The 17,030-nt window shown below is 46.4% G+C and overlaps 1 protein-coding gene and 1 long non-coding RNA gene across 2 annotated transcripts in view; one reads left to right on the forward strand and one right to left on the reverse strand.

Moving 5' to 3' along the window:
- LOC140400002 (uncharacterized) overlaps nucleotides 1-17,030 on the reverse strand; it is a 131,795-nt gene that overhangs the window by 66,044 nt on the left and 48,721 nt on the right. The window lies entirely within an intron of this gene.
- Nucleotides 25-915, forward strand: LOC140400107 (histone H1-like). The gene has a single exon (XM_072489586.1). It carries the CDS (start codon nucleotides 216-218, stop codon nucleotides 885-887), a length of 672 nt encoding a protein of 223 aa, XP_072345687.1. The 5' UTR covers nucleotides 25-215; the 3' UTR covers nucleotides 888-915.

Below are 17,030 nucleotides of genomic sequence, written 5' to 3' on the forward strand. Positions count from 1 at the left end.
GGAAGTAATTATCCTGGGACACTGTGGAGCTGGAATTTGAGTGGAATTGGAGAGTTTGGGACGAGAGAAAAACACAGAGAGGCAGCAGCAGCCTGGAGCTGAGAGCAGGTTGTCTCCGCCCCGTCCGCTCGCTGCCTTTAAGTTGCTCAGTGCCGCCACCAGAGGCTTCATTTCTCACCCACATTGACGGAGAGATTTTGTGCAGAGTCTCGGACATGAGCGATAGTGCAGCCGCCGAAACGGCTCCTCCAGCCGCCGCCCCAGTCAAGGCTGTCAAGAAGCAGAAGGCGGTTCCCCGGAAGAAACAAGAAGGTCCCGGGCTGGGCGAGCTGATCCTCCAGATTGTGGCGGAAAGCGGCGATCGCAAGGGGGTTTCCTTCCAGGCCATAAAGAAGGCGCTGCGGAGCAAAGGGGTCGATGTGGATAAACGGGGGGCCCAGATCAAGCAAAGTGTCAGAAGGGAATTGGCTAAAGGCACCTTGGCTCAGGTCAAGGGCACGGGCGCCTCCGGCTCCTTCAAGATCGTTAAGAAGACAACCGGGGGGAAAGTGAGAAAGACCGGAGCAGGCGAGAAACCTTCAGTGAAGAAACCAGCAGCCAAGAAATCTCCCAATAAACCAGCAGCCAAGAAATCTCCCAAGAAACCAGCAGGCAAGAAATCTCCCAAGAAACCAGCAGCCAAGAAATCTCCCAAGAAACCAGCAGCCAAGAAATCTCCCAAGAAACCAGCAGCCAAGAAGGCGGCAACTCCCCAAAAGAGCGCGAAGAAAGCAGCCCCGAAGAAAAGGTCTCCCTTAAAAAAGACCAAGGGCGTAAAAAATCCGACCCAATCGAGGGCCAAGCCCAAAGTGAAATCAGCAACGGCTAAGAAACCAGCAAAGAAGTGAAAGAAGGCGAGCAAATAGTAAACCTCTGAACCCAAAGGCTCTTCTCAGAGCCACCCACATCTCTCAGGAAAGAGCTGATCCCCCGACCAATGAATCGCTGTCCCGGTGCTGGGAGCAGATTTCAGACAGAAATGTCAATCCAGTATTGCCGCTCACTCGCTGACATGCTCTGCACCGGGCCTCTCCCCCCCACTCTGCACTAAAACACAGGGATGTTGCTGTCTCTTCCTAACCGGGGATGTGTCCGGGGGAACAGTCACAGTTTGTGTTAGTTTCATTATTCACAGATTCAGGGGAGAGTCTGTAAAAGAGTTAACATGGCGGAGAAATCCCGCCTCACAACTCAAACACTTTGTATCAGCTGGAAGGGGTGTTAGTAAAATTCCCAACCCGTCTGGGAGAGGAGTTTCATAGAATTTACAGTGCAGAAGGAGGCCATTCGGCCCATCGAGTCTGCACCGGCTCTTGGAAAGAGCACCCTATCCAAGGTCCACACCTCTACCCTATCCCCATAACCCAGTAACCCAACCCAACACTAAGGGCAATTTTGGACACTATGGGCAATTTAGCATGGCCAATCCACCTAACCCGCACATCTTTGGACAGTGGGAGGAAACCCGAGCACCCGGAGGAAACCCACGCACACACGGGGAGGATGTGCAGACTCCGCACAGACAGTGACCCAAGCCGGAATCGAACCTGGGACCCTGGAACTGTGAAGCATTTGTGCTATCCACAATGCTACCGTGCTGCCCCAGTTGTGTGGGGATGGAATTGGAGCTGGGGTTGAAGTGGGAGCAGGTAGGTTGGCTGGTTCGAGAAAGGAGTGAACTGAGGCGGGAATATTACTGACAAGTCTGGATTTAATAGATCCGCGTTTCTAACTAGCTGCTATCTGATGTTGCAGTTTGTACGTGTTGTTCAGCGCCCTCTTTTCACTTCTGTTTGGAATATAAAATGTGGGTTGGAGCAGGCAGGAGGCGGAGCTGGATGATCAAAGACATTTCACTGCTCTGTCTGTCACTTAGTCCGCTCCCCGCCTCTCTCTCTCAGTCAGGTCGGGGCGGGCTGTATAATAAAGGAAAGTGCAGCAGCTCGTCTCTCATTCAGCAGCGATTTGACTCAAGAAGCATCATGTCTGGCAGAGGAAAAGGAGGCAAAGGATTGGGCAAAGGCGGAGCAAAGCGGCACCGCAAAGTGCTTCGTGATAACATCCAGGGCATCACCAAACCAGCAATCCGCCGCCTGGCTCGCCGTGGCGGCGTCAAGCGCATCTCGGGTTTGATCTATGAGGAGACTCGCGGGGTGCTGAAGGTTTTCCTGGAGAATGTGATCAGGGACGCGGTCACCTACACTGAACACGCCAAGCGCAAGACCGTCACCGCCATGGATGTGGTTTACGCTCTCAAACGCCAGGGCCGCACTCTTTATGGATTCGGAGGCTGAGGAAATCTATTTGACAACTTAACAAAACCCAAAGGCTCTTTTAAGAGCCGCCCAAATACTCACATTGAGAGCACTGACCATAGAATGGCAGCAGAATAACTCATCGAGCTGGTTTAGCGAGTCGTAACTTGGATAACTCGATTTCCTGTTAAGACGGGTACCGTTAGAGCAGGAAATCCTTTCAGAGCATTGATTTGTTTTCTCATTACAAGGCGACATAGATGCGTTGTACAGTCTGAAACGACCATTCTCCAAAGTCAAACCTGTAACCGCACATAGTGAACACTGACATTGTAATGCGAGCCGGAATTAATTATGTACCTGCTCGATTTTATTCATCTTCTCTCGGTTGCGTCCAATCCGAGACAAAAATTGGAGAAGAAATCATTGAGATGTGTTTGATATTTACAACTTGAGATTGAGTTTTTCCAGTTTTCTCAAATATCCGTTCCTGGTCCCTGTGAAATTGGCGGGCTTTTTGAAATTGATGGGGTGTCAGTTGCAGGTCCACCAATCAGGGCCCTGATATCCTTGCCGCTCATCGCTCTTTTCAAACTTGTCCACGGGATCGGGCTGCATCCAATGAGGAGAAGTGGGCGGTCACTATAATGTCTTAAATAGGCAGCGAGAGAGCGGCGCCATCATTCTCAGCGTGTGCGTTTCACCCAGTTTCACATCATGGCCAGGACCAAGCAGACAGCGCGCAAATCGACCGGAGGCAAAGCTCCTCGCAAACAGCTGGCTACCAAAGCGGCCCGCAAGAGCGCTCCAGCCACGGGCGGAGTGAAGAAGCCCCATCGCTACAGACCCGGCACTGTGGCTCTGAGGGAGATCCGCCGCTACCAGAAATCCACCGAGCTGCTGATCCGCAAACTGCCCTTCCAGCGCCTGGTGCGAGAGATCGCTCAGGACTTCAAGACAGACCTGCGCTTCCAGAGCTCCGCCGTCATGGCCCTGCAGGAGGCCAGCGAGGCTTACCTGGTGGGGCTCTTTGAGGACACCAACCTGTGCGCCATCCACGCCAAGCGAGTCACCATCATGCCCAAAGACATCCAGCTGGCCCGCCGCATCCGCGGGGAACGCGCCTAAAACTCGGCTTCATCACCAACAGCAACAAAGGCTCTTTTAAGAGCCATCAAGTCTTTCAGGAAAAGAGCTTCCACATCCAGTGTTTCGATTCAGGAATTTATTTTATTGCCTTTATTTTTTTTTCCCTGCTATCTGTTTCCTCATTCCCCTGGATCCGTTCTCGGTTGTGGGCCAGCCTGGATTTAATTTCAGCCCAATTCACTAGACTTGCGGTGATTGCTAATACAAACATCAACAATATCTCATGTAATCATCGAGACTGCACCGACCCTTCGAAAGAGTAACTTCGATTAATGGGTAGAAAGAGGGACAGACAGATATGGAGGGATAAAGACGAAAGAGATAATGCTGGAAAATCTCAGCAGGCTTGGCAGCATGTGTAGGGAGAGAAGAGCTGACGTTTCGAGTCGAATGATAGATATGTAGATAGTGAGGTAGAAACTTGCATAGATAAATGGATGGATCGATAGATAGGTAGAAATACCGTAAAGGCCAACTCACTCACAGAAAAGTTGCCATCACAGCAGGAGAAGGCTTGAGGGGAATTCTCACAATTTACTCTGCATCATAATGACGTTTCTCGTCGCCATATCTCAAAGAAAATTCATAGTTTATAAACGATGGTGTTGTCAGTTTTGCCGCACAGTATGTAATATCAAAACATTTTTATTGGATCTACAATTTCAGTTTCCCAGGATTTCTTACCCCAATAAACTGCTTCCATAAAAACTTTCCTGCACATTAGGAGCCAGGGGTTGATGTTAATATGGGGCTCCGAGTACGAAGCGAGTCACACAGTAACCCACTTACAGATATAGTCATTGCAGAAACATATACACATTAAATAGAGCGGAATCACTTGCGGATAGATTACAAGTAACAGATTTCCTTCTTTGAGGAATATTATTGAAACTAAGATCAATTCAGTTCAGACGTTTATCCCCAATAAGCACCATCAATTCACATGTATCATAAATACTGAACATGAAAATAATCTGCACAGAATGCGCTGCGGATTGATGTCATAAAGCGTGAAACATTTGCACATCAAGTAGCAGAGCAGAATCTGAGGGACAGACAATAATTGGCCCTTTTTCAGATAAAGTGAGTGGCTCTGAAAAGAGCCTTTGGGTTATTAGATTAAAGAATGGTCGCTTCACTTCTTGCCGGCGCCAGCGCTGCTTTTCTTGGGCAGCAGCACGGCCTGGATATTAGGCAGCACCCCGCCCTGAGCGATGGTCACCCCTCCCAGCAGCTTGTTGAGCTCCTCGTCGTTGCGGACGGCCAGCTGCAGGTGCCTGGGGATGATGCGGGTCTTCTTGTTGTCCCGGGCCGCGTTGCCGGCCAGCTCGAGGATTTCAGCGGTCAGATACTCGAGCACAGCAGCCAGATAGACCGGGGCTCCGGCCCCCACACGCTGGGCATAGTTGCCCTTTCTCAGGTGCCTGTGAACACGGCCCACCGGGAACTGCAGTCCAGCCCGGGAGGAGCGAGACTTGGCCTTGGCCCGAGCTTTACCGCCGGTCTTTCCTCTTCCAGACATTGTCACAATCTCACAAACACTTTCACAGAATGAACAATTTCTGCAGCATTTACGGTTTTATAAACTGACGGCTCCTCTGATTGGTCGCTGCTCAGTTCACCTCATTTGCCTATATTCTGCACCAATCAGCTCACAGGAAACAGAAGAGGGCGGGATTTACCCACAACAACCGGCAGAAGCTGAGAATTTGTCCATTTCAAAAAGCCGCCAATTTCATTGTGAGAAAGGAGCGAATTCAAATAAATGTCGTCCTTAGTCAGAGATTTCAAATCCCTTCTATTTATTTGGTTTAATTCAGCGCTTCCCAGCGGAGAATTACTGGGAATGAAATGATGGATCAATGAACATTTCAGGAATTGGGAGAAGGCTCCGTTCCCGCTAAAAACAGCTGCTAATGAGGTGATTTGGGGGCTGTGAAAATAACAGAATAATAACAGCTTTCAGCACAAAGCCAAGGCGGCGGAGTGAATTCTGCCTGAACCAATCGGAGAGCTGGAGAGAAGGAGCTACAGGTTTTGATTGGCTGACATTTACAAATTCCAAACTCCCGCCAATTTCAGTGCAGGAAAATCCCAAATAACGGACCGGCTCAATGTTCAGGAAACTATTTGAATCTCACACTTTGTTATCTGTTTATTGATTTTTCCATCCCAGTATCCGGGCGCTATTTTAGTAACAGATTGAATTTGTCAATCTCTTCTCTGTAACCGGCGGTAATAAGACCCCGTTCAGCAATTTAAAACGGAGCAAATCTCAGCTCACTGCAAAAGCAGAAACATCGAGATTACCAACCAACTCCTTCACACAGGCTTCACAGGGACAGAGAGAAATGGCTGATTTCGGAGCCTCGCTCCTGAAAGCGGCCGGGAATGTTACACTGGGAAGTGTGGAGAGAATCCCCGACTCTATCCAGCCGGTGGAACAGGCAGCTTTGTGTCCGGAGAATAGGGAGGGCCGGGGAGAGGCAGATCTTAAAGCGCTGCAATGGACTCAGGTCCTGTGTGTGCCCAAATCTCGCTGATTCCGTCCCCTGGGAAAACTGCGGAATAAACAGATCAGCCCGAAAATAACCTCTTCATTCCCGACTTTACTGGGTCCCGGGAGCGGGAAACACATAACCCGAGAGAAAAAATAAACATTTCCTTATGAATTTAACTCCTAGCTCTTTATAATCTCTAAACAGGTCCTCTTTCCTAGACTTGCCTATGTGTTTGGTACCGACATGGACCACAACAACTGGATCCTCCCCCTCCCTCTCTAGTATCCTTTCAAGCCGGTCAGAGATGTCCCGCACCCTAGCACCGGGCAGGCAACATACCATGCGGGACTCTTTATCCTGCTCACAAAGGATACTATCTATCCCCCTGATAATAGAATCCCCTACAACTACAACTTGCCTATTTACTCCCTCCCCTTGAATGGCCTGCTGAACCATGGTGCCTTGGTCAGCCGACTCATCCTTCCTGCAGCCCTGTTCGCCATCCACACAGGGAGCAAGTGCCTCATACCTGTTGGACAGGGTCAAGGGCTGAGGCTCCTGAGTTCCTGGCTGCTGGTTCCCTTTACCTGCCTGACTTGCAGTGACACCCTGCTGTCCCTGGCCACGGGCAGGATTTAAACTAATTACTCTGACAGGTGTAACTGCCTCCTGAAACACAGTGTCCAGTTAAGTCTCCCCCTCCCGGATGTGCCTCAGTGTTTGAAACTCAGACTCCAGGTCATCAACTCTGAGCCGGAGCTCTTCGAGCAGCCAACACTTACTTCAGATGTGGTCGCTGCAGCTCGCAACGGGATCTGCCAGCTCCCACATCAAGCAGCTCAAGCACATCACCTGACCAGCCATCACTAATTAATTAATTAGTTTAATTTAAGTTTATGAGTTTAGCTGTGTTTTTTTTAAATTAGATTTGCTATCAACCAATCAGATCACAGCTTCCCTCTGCCGTCACTTTTGGGGGGAAAAAACTGGAAATTGAAGTTACCGTTAGGTTTTTATCCTCACAGAGACTGCTCCTCCTCCTCCGAACGGCTCCCGAAATTAGGCCCGAAGAAAGAGAGAGAACAAAACAGTCGGGAAAAAGCACCTTCTCCCACTCTTCACCGAATTACCTCACTGCACCAAATTCTCACTCTGTCTGTGTCTCACTCACTCAGGCTGTGTCTCCTTGACCTGCGCAATGCTTACTAATGTGCGCTTTCTGTCTGTCTTTTATACAGACTTTAGGATGACTCACACTAAAACTTCAAAGAGAAGAATACAATGTGTACCTTTGTGCCCCTCAACAGGCCTCAGGTGACTGCCAGATAACTGCCTCTCAGCAATTAGGGTGGGGGCATCTTCAGCCAATCAGACACGAATCTACACTGCACTTTTAACTGAAAAACAGCAAAATTAGATGAACCACTTACCTTTCCTGGTTACCTCACTGCACCAAATTACCAAATTCTCACTCTGTCTGTGTCTCACTCACTCAGGCTGTGTCTCCTTGACCTGCGCATGTGTTCAGATCCTACTCTGAACATGTGTCTATGAAATATCCTGCATCTGTCACACTGCAGGACTCAGTGTGATGATGGATCTTAGTCTGAATATGTGTTTGAGGATTATCCTGTACCTGTCAGGCTCTGTGACTCAGTGGGAGGATGCGGTTCAGGATGTGACATTTCAATCTCTGGGACAGTTTATAAGTTTGCATTCATTCCACGTAAATTTCCAGCACAGAAAGAAACCATTGCTGTGGGAGGCTTGAAGCAAACAATGTGAGAGTTTTGGACCAGCATTTAATATCAGAACACAATTGTGAAAGATAATGTAACCTTCAATCTGATACTGGATTGCTCTGGAAGTTTAACTCAGGTTGTACACATTGATTTGATCTGTGCCACTCAGTCTGATTCTGAGTCAGAATTTTGACATGAATGTAAAATGGACCACAGTCTGGAATTGATACATTATCTTCCATCAGGGACAGATTCAGTGAGAATTTACCAATAGTTTGCAATTACATCTCAGTTCATAGTCAGCGAAATTATATTGTATATTTTATTGACATAAACTAGGTGAGTTTTAAACAAGAATCAGAGTTTGTATCTTTGTCGCTTTCAGCATATCGCAATCTGAGAATGCACCTGATATTTGTGTTTGCTTCTAATGTATTTGAGAGGACACACTCTGAGGATTAGTACAGCCACCTCTGATGTGAGTGATGTAACTGGTATTTAACTCGAATCTCAGAGTACATTATTACGGTTAATTGTGTAATTCTTAACCGGAAACCATGTGTCAGTTTTCTCTGATATTGATTATTTCACTCAGCTGCTCCATTGTGGAACTGATACAGTGATGATGAGAATGGGTGAGAATTTGCCCTGGGATTTATGGGGCCTCCTGTCAGTGGTACTGAGTTAGGGTGACATGGACACAGCGTCTGTCTCTCCTGCTATTTGATTGATGGATTGAAAATGTGTTTCTGGAACAGTTTCTGCTGCCTGAGACTGTGGAACTGATGACCTGTCTGTGTCTCTTTGCTCTGTCAGTGACAATGTGTGTGGGAAGGAGCTGGAGACACTCTTCCCTGTGACTTGTGTGGAGGAAACATCACATTTATTCATCTTCAGAATATTCTGGTATTTGTCTGTGGAAACAAATGATATTTAAAAACTCAAGGACAGTCAACCATTAACCAATCACAGGCCAGGGAGAAGAATGTGGAGGTTTGTATTGGCTGACATTTTGAAATTTGAAACTCCCGCCAATTTCACTGCAGGAAAATCCCATATAACGGAACGGCTCAATGTTCAGGAAACTATTTGAATCTCACACTTGGTGATCTGTTTATTGATTTTTCCCTCCCAGAATCCTGGCGTTATGTTAGGAACAGATTGAACTTGTCAATCTCATCTTTAACCTGCAGTAGTAAGACTCCGTTCAGCAATTTAAAACGGAACAAATCTCAACTCACTGCAAAAGCAGAAACATAGAGATTACCAACCAACTCCTTCACACAGGCTTCACAGGGACAGCGAGAAAGGGCTGATTTCTGAGCCTCTCTCCTGAAAGCGGCCGGGAATGTTACACTGGGAAGTGTGGAGATAATCCCCGACTCTATCCAGCCGGTGGAACAGGCAGCTTTGTGTCCGGAGAATAGAGAGGGCCGGGGAGAGGCAGACCTCAAAGCACAGCAACGGACTGAGTTCCTGTGTGTGCTCAAATCTCGATGATTCCGCCCCCTGAGAAAACTGCGGAATAAACAGATCAGCGCGAAAATAACCTCTTCATTCCCGCCTTTACTGTGTTCCGGGAGCGGGAAACACATCACACGAGAGAAAAAATAATTTCCTGATGAATTTAACTCACCAGTTGTTAAACTCTGAATATAGTTATCATTAAATTGAAATAATTCCTTCCTGAAATTGTGTTTCTCCTCATTGTCCGTCACAAATGCCAGACTGGGTTTAAAATCGGCTCTCAATTCAGTTTGATTCTCTTCTGTGTGAAACTGTCTGTGACGGGCGGGTATGAAGCCACATTCACAACATTCTGGAACGGGACAAATCTCTCTCCTCCACAAAGAGATTTCTCATCAAGTCAATGCGGGAAAAGATGGTGCAGCTTTTTCACAGAGATTGTGGGTGGCTCTTAAAAGAGCCGTTGTGTTTGGGGTGGTTTTCAGTCCATTGTGGAGTTTTACTTGGAGCTGGTGTACTTGGTCACCGCCTTTGTCCCTTCCGACACGGCGTGCTTGGCCAGTTCCCCGGGCAGCAGCAGGCGCACGGCGGTCTGGATCTCCCGGGAGCTAATGGTGCTGCGCTTGTTGTAATGGGCCAGGCGGGAAGCCTCACCCGCGATGCGCTCGAAAATATCGTTGACGAACGAGTTCATGATGCTCATGGCCTTGGAGGAGATGCCGGTGTCGGGGTGAACCTGCTTCATCACTTTGTAGATGTAGATGGAGTAACTCTCCTTCCTCGACCTTCGCCGCTTCTTGCCGCCCTTTACTGCCGGTTTCTTAATGACTTTCTTGGCTCCCTTCTTGGAAGCTGGTTTCGATGTTGGTTTCTTCTCGTCAGCCATCTTCAATTTCATCCAGAAATAAAGCAAACTCCTTCCGAGCGCTGATTAAATAGACAGAGCCTCACTTCTATGCTAATGAGGAATGGGGAAAGGAATGATTGTGATTGGACATTGTGAAAATGAGGACAGCCAGTTCTGTTCTGCTTATTTGACTGGATATAAAAACAGACCAATCAGAACTAGGATTTTCCACCAATCATAAACCTCAGATTACAATCATATTACAAACAGGGAATACATTTCAGAAAGAATGTCTCCAGTCCCAGTTTGTCAGTGTGTAAAGATTCACCAGGAAAAGTCACCTGGCTGTCGGTGAGAGGGACCCTTCACCACAGAGAGACTGTGCGGGACCGTGGGATTCCTTCAGGAACTGTGAGCCTCTTGGAATGTGCAAGTGTGGGATTTACTCATGGATAGTGTGAGAATGTGGGATTTACTCACTCTCTGATTCAGTGTGTGAGTGTGGGATTTACTCACTCTCTGATACAGTGTGTGAGTGTGGGATTTACTCACTCTCTGATACAGTGTGTGACTGTGGGATTTACTCACTCTCTGATACAGTGTGTGAGTGTGGGATTTACTCACTCTCTGATACAGTGTGTGAGTGAGAGATTTACTCACTCTCTGATAGTGTGTGTGTGGGATTTACTCACTCTCTGATAGTGTGTGTGGGATTTACTCACTCTCTGATACAGTGTGTGTGGGATTTACTCACTCTCGGATACAGTGTGTGAGTGTGGGATTTCCTCACTCTCTGATACAGTGTGTGAGTGTGGGATTTACTCACTCTCTGATACAGTGTGAGTGTGGGATTTACTCACTTTCTGATACAGTGTGTGAGTGTGGGATTTACTCACTCACTGACATAGTGTGTGTGGGAATTACTCACTGATACAGTGTGTGTGGGGGATTTACTCACTCTCTGATACAGTGTGGGATATACTCACTCTCTGACACTCACTCTCTGATACAGTGTGACTGTGGGATTTACTCACTCTCTGATACAGTGTGTGAGTGTGGGATTTCTTCACTCTCTGATGTAGTGTGAGTGTGGAATACACTTATTCTCCGATACAGTGTGTGAGTGTGGGATTTACTCACTCTCTGATAGTGTGTGAGTGTGGGATTTACTCACTCTCTGATACAGTGTGTGTGTGTGTGTGGGATTTACTCACTCTCTGAAAGTGTGTGAGTGTGGGATTTACTCACTCTCTGATACAGTGTGTGTGGGATTTACTCACTCTCTGATACAGTGTGTGAGTGTGGGATTAACTCACTCTCTGATACAGTGTGTGAGTTTGGGATTTATTCACTCTCTGATACAGTGTGTGAGTGTGGGATTTACTCACTCTCTGATACATTGTGTGACTGTGAGATTTTCTCTCTCTGATACAGTGTGTGAGTGTGGGATTAACTCACTCTCTGATACATTGTGTGACTGTGGGATTTACTCTCTCCGATACAGTGTGTGAGTGTGGGATTTACTCATTCTCTGATACAGTGTGTGAGTGTGGGATTTACTCACTCTCTGATACAGTGTGTGAGTGTGGGATTTACTCACTCTCTGATACAGTGTGTGTGTGGGATTTACTCGCTCTCTGATACAGTGTGTGAGTGTGGGATTTACTCACTCTGATACAGTGTGTGTGTGGGGGATTTACTCACTCTCTGATACAGTGTGAGAGTGTGTGATTTACTCACTCTCTGATACAGTGTGTGTGTGGGGGATTTACTCTCTCTCTGATACATTGTGTGACTGTGGGATTTACTCACTCTCTGATACAGTGTATGTGTGGGATTATCTCTCTCTGTGATACAGTGTGAGTGTGGGATTTACTCACTCTTTGATACAGTGTGTGAGTGTGGGATTTACTCACTCTCTGATAGTGTGAGAGTGTGGGATTTACTCACTCTCTGATACAGTGTGTGTGTGTGTGTGTGTGTGTGTGTGTGGGGGATTTACTCACTCTCTGATACAGTGTGTGTGTGGGATTTACTCACTCTCTGATACAGTGTGTGAGTGTGGGATTTACTCACTCTCTGATACAGTGTGTGAGTGTGGGATTTACTCACTCTCTGATACATTGTGTGACTGTGAGATTTTCTCTCTCTGATACAGTGTGTGAGTGTGGGATTAACTCACTCTCTGATACATTGTGTGACTGTGGGATTTACTCTCTCCGATACAGTGTGTGTGTGTGGGATTTACTCATTCTCTGATACAGTGTGTGAGTGTGGGATTTACTCACTCTCTGATAGTGTGTGTGTGTGGGATTTACTCATTCTCTGATACAGTGTGTGAGTGTGGGATTTACTCACTCTCTGATACAGTGTGTGAGTGTGGGATTTACTCACTCTCTGATACAGTGTGTGTGTGTGATTTACTCACTCTCTGATACAGTGTGTGAGTGTGGGATTTACACACTCTCTGATACAGTGTGTGAGTGTGGGATTTACTCACTCTCTGATACAGTGTGTGAGTGTGGGATTTACTCACTCTCTGATACAGTGTGTGAGTGTAAGATTTACTCACTCTCAGATACTGAGTGAGTGAGAGATTTACTCACTCTCTGATACAGTGTGAGTGTGTGGGATTTACTCACTCTGATACAGTGTGTGAGTGTGGGATTTACTCACTCTCTGATACAGTGTGGGAGTGTGGGATTTACTCACTCTCTGATACTGTGTGTGAGTGTGGGATTTACTCACTCTCTGATACAGTGTGTGCGTGTGGGATTTACTCACTCTCTGATACAGTGTGTGAGTGTGGGATTTACTCACTCTCTGATAGTGTGTGTGGGATTTACTCACTCTCTGATACAGTGTGTGCGGGATTTACTCACTCTCGGATACAGTGTGTGAGTGTGGGATTTACTCACTCTCTGATACAGTCTGTGAGTGTGGGATTTACTCACTCTCTGATACAGTGTGTGTGTGGGATTTACTCACTCTCTGATACAGTGTGTGAGGGTGGGATTTACTCACTCTCTGATACAGTGTGTGTGTGTGGGATTTACTCACTCTCAGATACTGTGTGAGAGTGTGGGATTTTCTCACTCTCTGATACAGTGTGTGAGTGTGGGATTTACTCACTCACTGACATAGTGTGTGTGGGATTTACTCACTCTGATACAGTGTGTGTGTGGGATTTACTCACTCTCTGATACAGTGTGTGAGTGTGGGATTTACTCACTCTCTGATACAGTGTGTGACTGTGGGATTTACTCACTCTCTGATACAGTGTGTGAGTGTTGGATTTACTCACTCTCTGATACAGTGTGTGAGTGTGGGGTTTACTCACTCTCTGATACAGTGTGTGAGTGTGGGATTTACTCACTCTATGATACAGTGTGTGTGGGGGATTTTCTCACTCTCTGACACTCACTCTCTGATACAGTGTGACTTTGGGATTTACTCACTCTCTGATACAGTGTGTGAGTGTGGGATTTCTTCACTCTCTGATGTAGTGTGAGTGTGGAATACACTTACTCTCCGACACAGTGTGTGAGTGTGGGATTTACTCACTGTCTGATACATTGTGTGACTGTGAGATTTTCTCTCTCTGATACAGTGTGTGAGTGTGGGATTAACTCACTCTCTGATACATTGTGTGACTGTGGGATTTACTCTCTCCGATACAGTGTGTGAGTGTGGGATTTACTCATTCTCTGATACGGTGTGTGAGTGTGGGATTTACTCACTCTCTGATACAGTGTGTGTGGGATTTACTCACTCTCTGATACAGTGTGTGTGTGGGGGCTTTACTCACTCTCTGATACAGTGTGAGAGTGTGTGATTTACTCACTCTCTGATACTGTGTGAGAGTGTGGGATTTACTCACTCTCTGATACAGTGTGTGAGTGTGGGATTTACTCACTCTCTGATACTGTGTGAGAGTGTGGGATTTACTCACTCTCTGATACAGTGTGTGTGTGTGGGATTTACTCTCTCTGATACAGTGTGGGATTTACTCACTCACTGACATAGTGTGTGAGTGTGGGATTTACTCTCTCTCTGATACATTGTGTGACTGTGGTATTTACTCACTCTCTGATACAGTGTATGTGTGGGATTTACTCACTCTCTGATACAGTGTGTTAGTGTGGGATTTACTCACTCTGATACAGTGTGTGTGTGGGGGCTTTACTCACTCTCTGATACAGTGTGAGAGTGTGTGATTTACTCACTCTCTGATACAGTGTGTGAGTGTGGGATTTACTCACTCTGATACAGTGTGTGTGGGGGATTTACTCACTCTCTGATACAGTGTGTGATGGTGGGATTTACTCACTCTCTGATACAGTGTGTGAGTGTGGGGTTTACTCACTCTCTGATACAGTGTTTGAGTGTGGGATTTACTCACTCTCTGATACAGTGTGTGAGTGTGGGATTTACTCACTCCGATACAGTGCGTGTGTGTGGGATTTACTCATTCTCTGATACAGTGTGTGAGTGTGGGATTTACTCACTCTCTGATACAGTGTGTGTGTGGGATTTACTCACTGTCTGATACAGTGTGTGAGTGTGGGATTTACTCACTCTTTGAAACAGTGAGAGTGTGTGGCATTTACTCACTCTCTGATACAGTGTGTGACTGTGGGATTTACTCACTCTGATACAGTGTTTGAGTGTGGGAATTACTCACTCTCTGATACTGTGTGAGTGTGGGATTTCTTCATTCTTTGATGTAGTTTGAGTGTGGAATACACTTACTCTCCGATACAGTGTGTGAGTGTGGGATTTACTCACTCTCTGATACAGTGTGTGAGTGTGGGATTTACTCACTGTCTGATACAGTGTGTGTGTGGGATTTACTCACTCTCTGATACAGTGTGTGTGTGTGTGGGATTTACGCTCTCTGATACAGTGTGGGATTTACTCACTCACTGACATAGTGTGTGAGTGTGGGATTTACTCTCTCTCTGATACATGGTGTGACTGTGGGATTTACTCACTCTCTGATACAGTGTATGTGTGGGATAATCTCTCTCTGTGATACAGTGTGAGTGTGGGATTTACTCACTCTTTGATACAGTGTGTGAGTGTGGGATTTACTCACTCTCTGATACAGTGTGTGAGTGTAAGATTTACTCACTCTCAGATACTGTGTGAGTGAGAGATTTACTCACTCTCTGATACAGTGTGAGTGTGTGGGATTTACTCACTCTGATACAGTGTGTGAGTACGGGATTTACTCACTCTCTGATACAGTGTGTGAGTGTGGGATTTACTCACTCTCTGATACAGTGTGTGAGTGTGGGATTTACTGACTCTCTGATACAGTGTGACTGTGTGGGATTTACTCACTCTGATACAGTGTGTGAGTGTGGGATTTACTCACTCTCTGATACAGTGTGTGAGTGTGGGATTTACTCACTCTCTGATACAGTGTGAGTGTGTGGGATTTACTCACTCTCTGATACAGTGTGTGAGTGTGGGATTTACTCACTCTCTGATGCAGTGTGTGAGTGTGGGATTTACTCACTCTCTGATACAGTGTGAGTGTGTGGGATTTACTCACTCTGATACAGTGTGTGAATGTGGGATTTACTCACTCTCTGATATAGTGTGTAAGTGTAATATTTACTCACTCTCAGATACTGAGTGAGTGAGAGATTTACTCACTCTCTGATACAGTGTGAGTGTGTGGGATTTACTCACTCTGATACAGTGTGTGAGTGTGGGATTTACTCACTCTCTGATACAGTGTGGGAGTGTGGGATTTACTCACTCTCTGATACTGTGTGTGAGTGTGGGATTTACTCACTCTCTGATACAGTGTGTGCGTGTGGGATTTACTCACTCTCTGATACAGTGTGTGAGTGTGGGATTTACTCACTCTCTGATGGTGTGTGTGGGATTTACTCACTCTCTGATACAGTGTGTGTGGGATTTACTCACTCTCGGATACAGTGTGTGAGTGTGGGATTTACTCACTCTCTGATACAGTCTGTGAGTGTGGGATTTACTCACTCTCTGATACAGTGTGTGTGTGGGATTTACTCACTCTCTGATACAGTGTGTGAGGGTGGGATTTACTCACTCTCTGATACAGTGTGTGTGTGTGGCATTTACTCACTCACTGACATAGTGTGTGTGGGATTTACTCACTCTGATACAGTGTGTGTGTGGGATTTACTCACTCTCTGATACAGTGTGTGAGTGTGGGATTCACTCACTCTCTGATACAGTGTGAGAGTGTGGGATTTACTCACTCTGATACAGTGTGTGTGAGATTTACTCACTCTGATACAGTGTGTGTGTGGGATTTTCTCACTCTCTGATACAGTGTGTGACTGTGGAATTTACTCACTCTCTGATACAGTGTGTGAGTGTGGGATTTACTCACTCTCTCATACAGTGTGTGTGTGTGGGGTTTACTCACTCTCCGATACAGTGTGTGAGTGTGGGATTTACTCACTGTCTGATAGTGTGGGATTTACTCACTCTCTGATACAGTGTGTGTGTGTGGGGGATTTACTCACTCTCTGATAGTGTGCGAGTGTGGGATTTACTCACTCTCTGATACAGTGTGTGTGTGGGATTTATTCACTCTCCGATACAGTGTGTGAGTGTGGGATTTACTAACTCTCTGTTACAGTGTGTGAGTGTGGGATTTATTCACTCTCTGATACAGTGTGTGAGTGTGGGATTTACTCACTCTCTGATACATTGTGTGACTGTGAGATTTTCTCTCTCTGATACAGTGTGTGAGTGTGGGATTAACTCACTCTCTGATACATTGTGTGACTGTGGGATTTACTCTCTCCGATACAGTGTGTGAGTGTGGGATTTACTCATTCTCTGATACGGTGTGTGAGTGTGGGATTTACTCACTCTCTGATAGTGTGTGAGTGTGGGATTTACTCACTCTCTGATAGTGTGTGTGGGGGATTTACTCACTCTCTGATATAGTGTGTGAGTGTGTGATTTACTCACTCTCTGATACAGTGTGTGTGGGATTTACTCACTCTCTGATACAGTGTGTGAC

Source organism: Scyliorhinus torazame, chromosome 24 (assembly GCF_047496885.1).
Source record: "Scyliorhinus torazame isolate Kashiwa2021f chromosome 24, sScyTor2.1, whole genome shotgun sequence".
NCBI lineage: Eukaryota > Metazoa > Chordata > Chondrichthyes > Carcharhiniformes > Scyliorhinidae > Scyliorhinus > Scyliorhinus torazame.

Bases quoted from the DNA above. Each gene is read 5' to 3' on its own strand.
- LOC140400107 (XM_072489586.1), top strand. From the start codon at position 216: ATGAGCGATAGTGCAGCCGCCGAAACGGCTCCTCCAGCCGCCGCCCCA.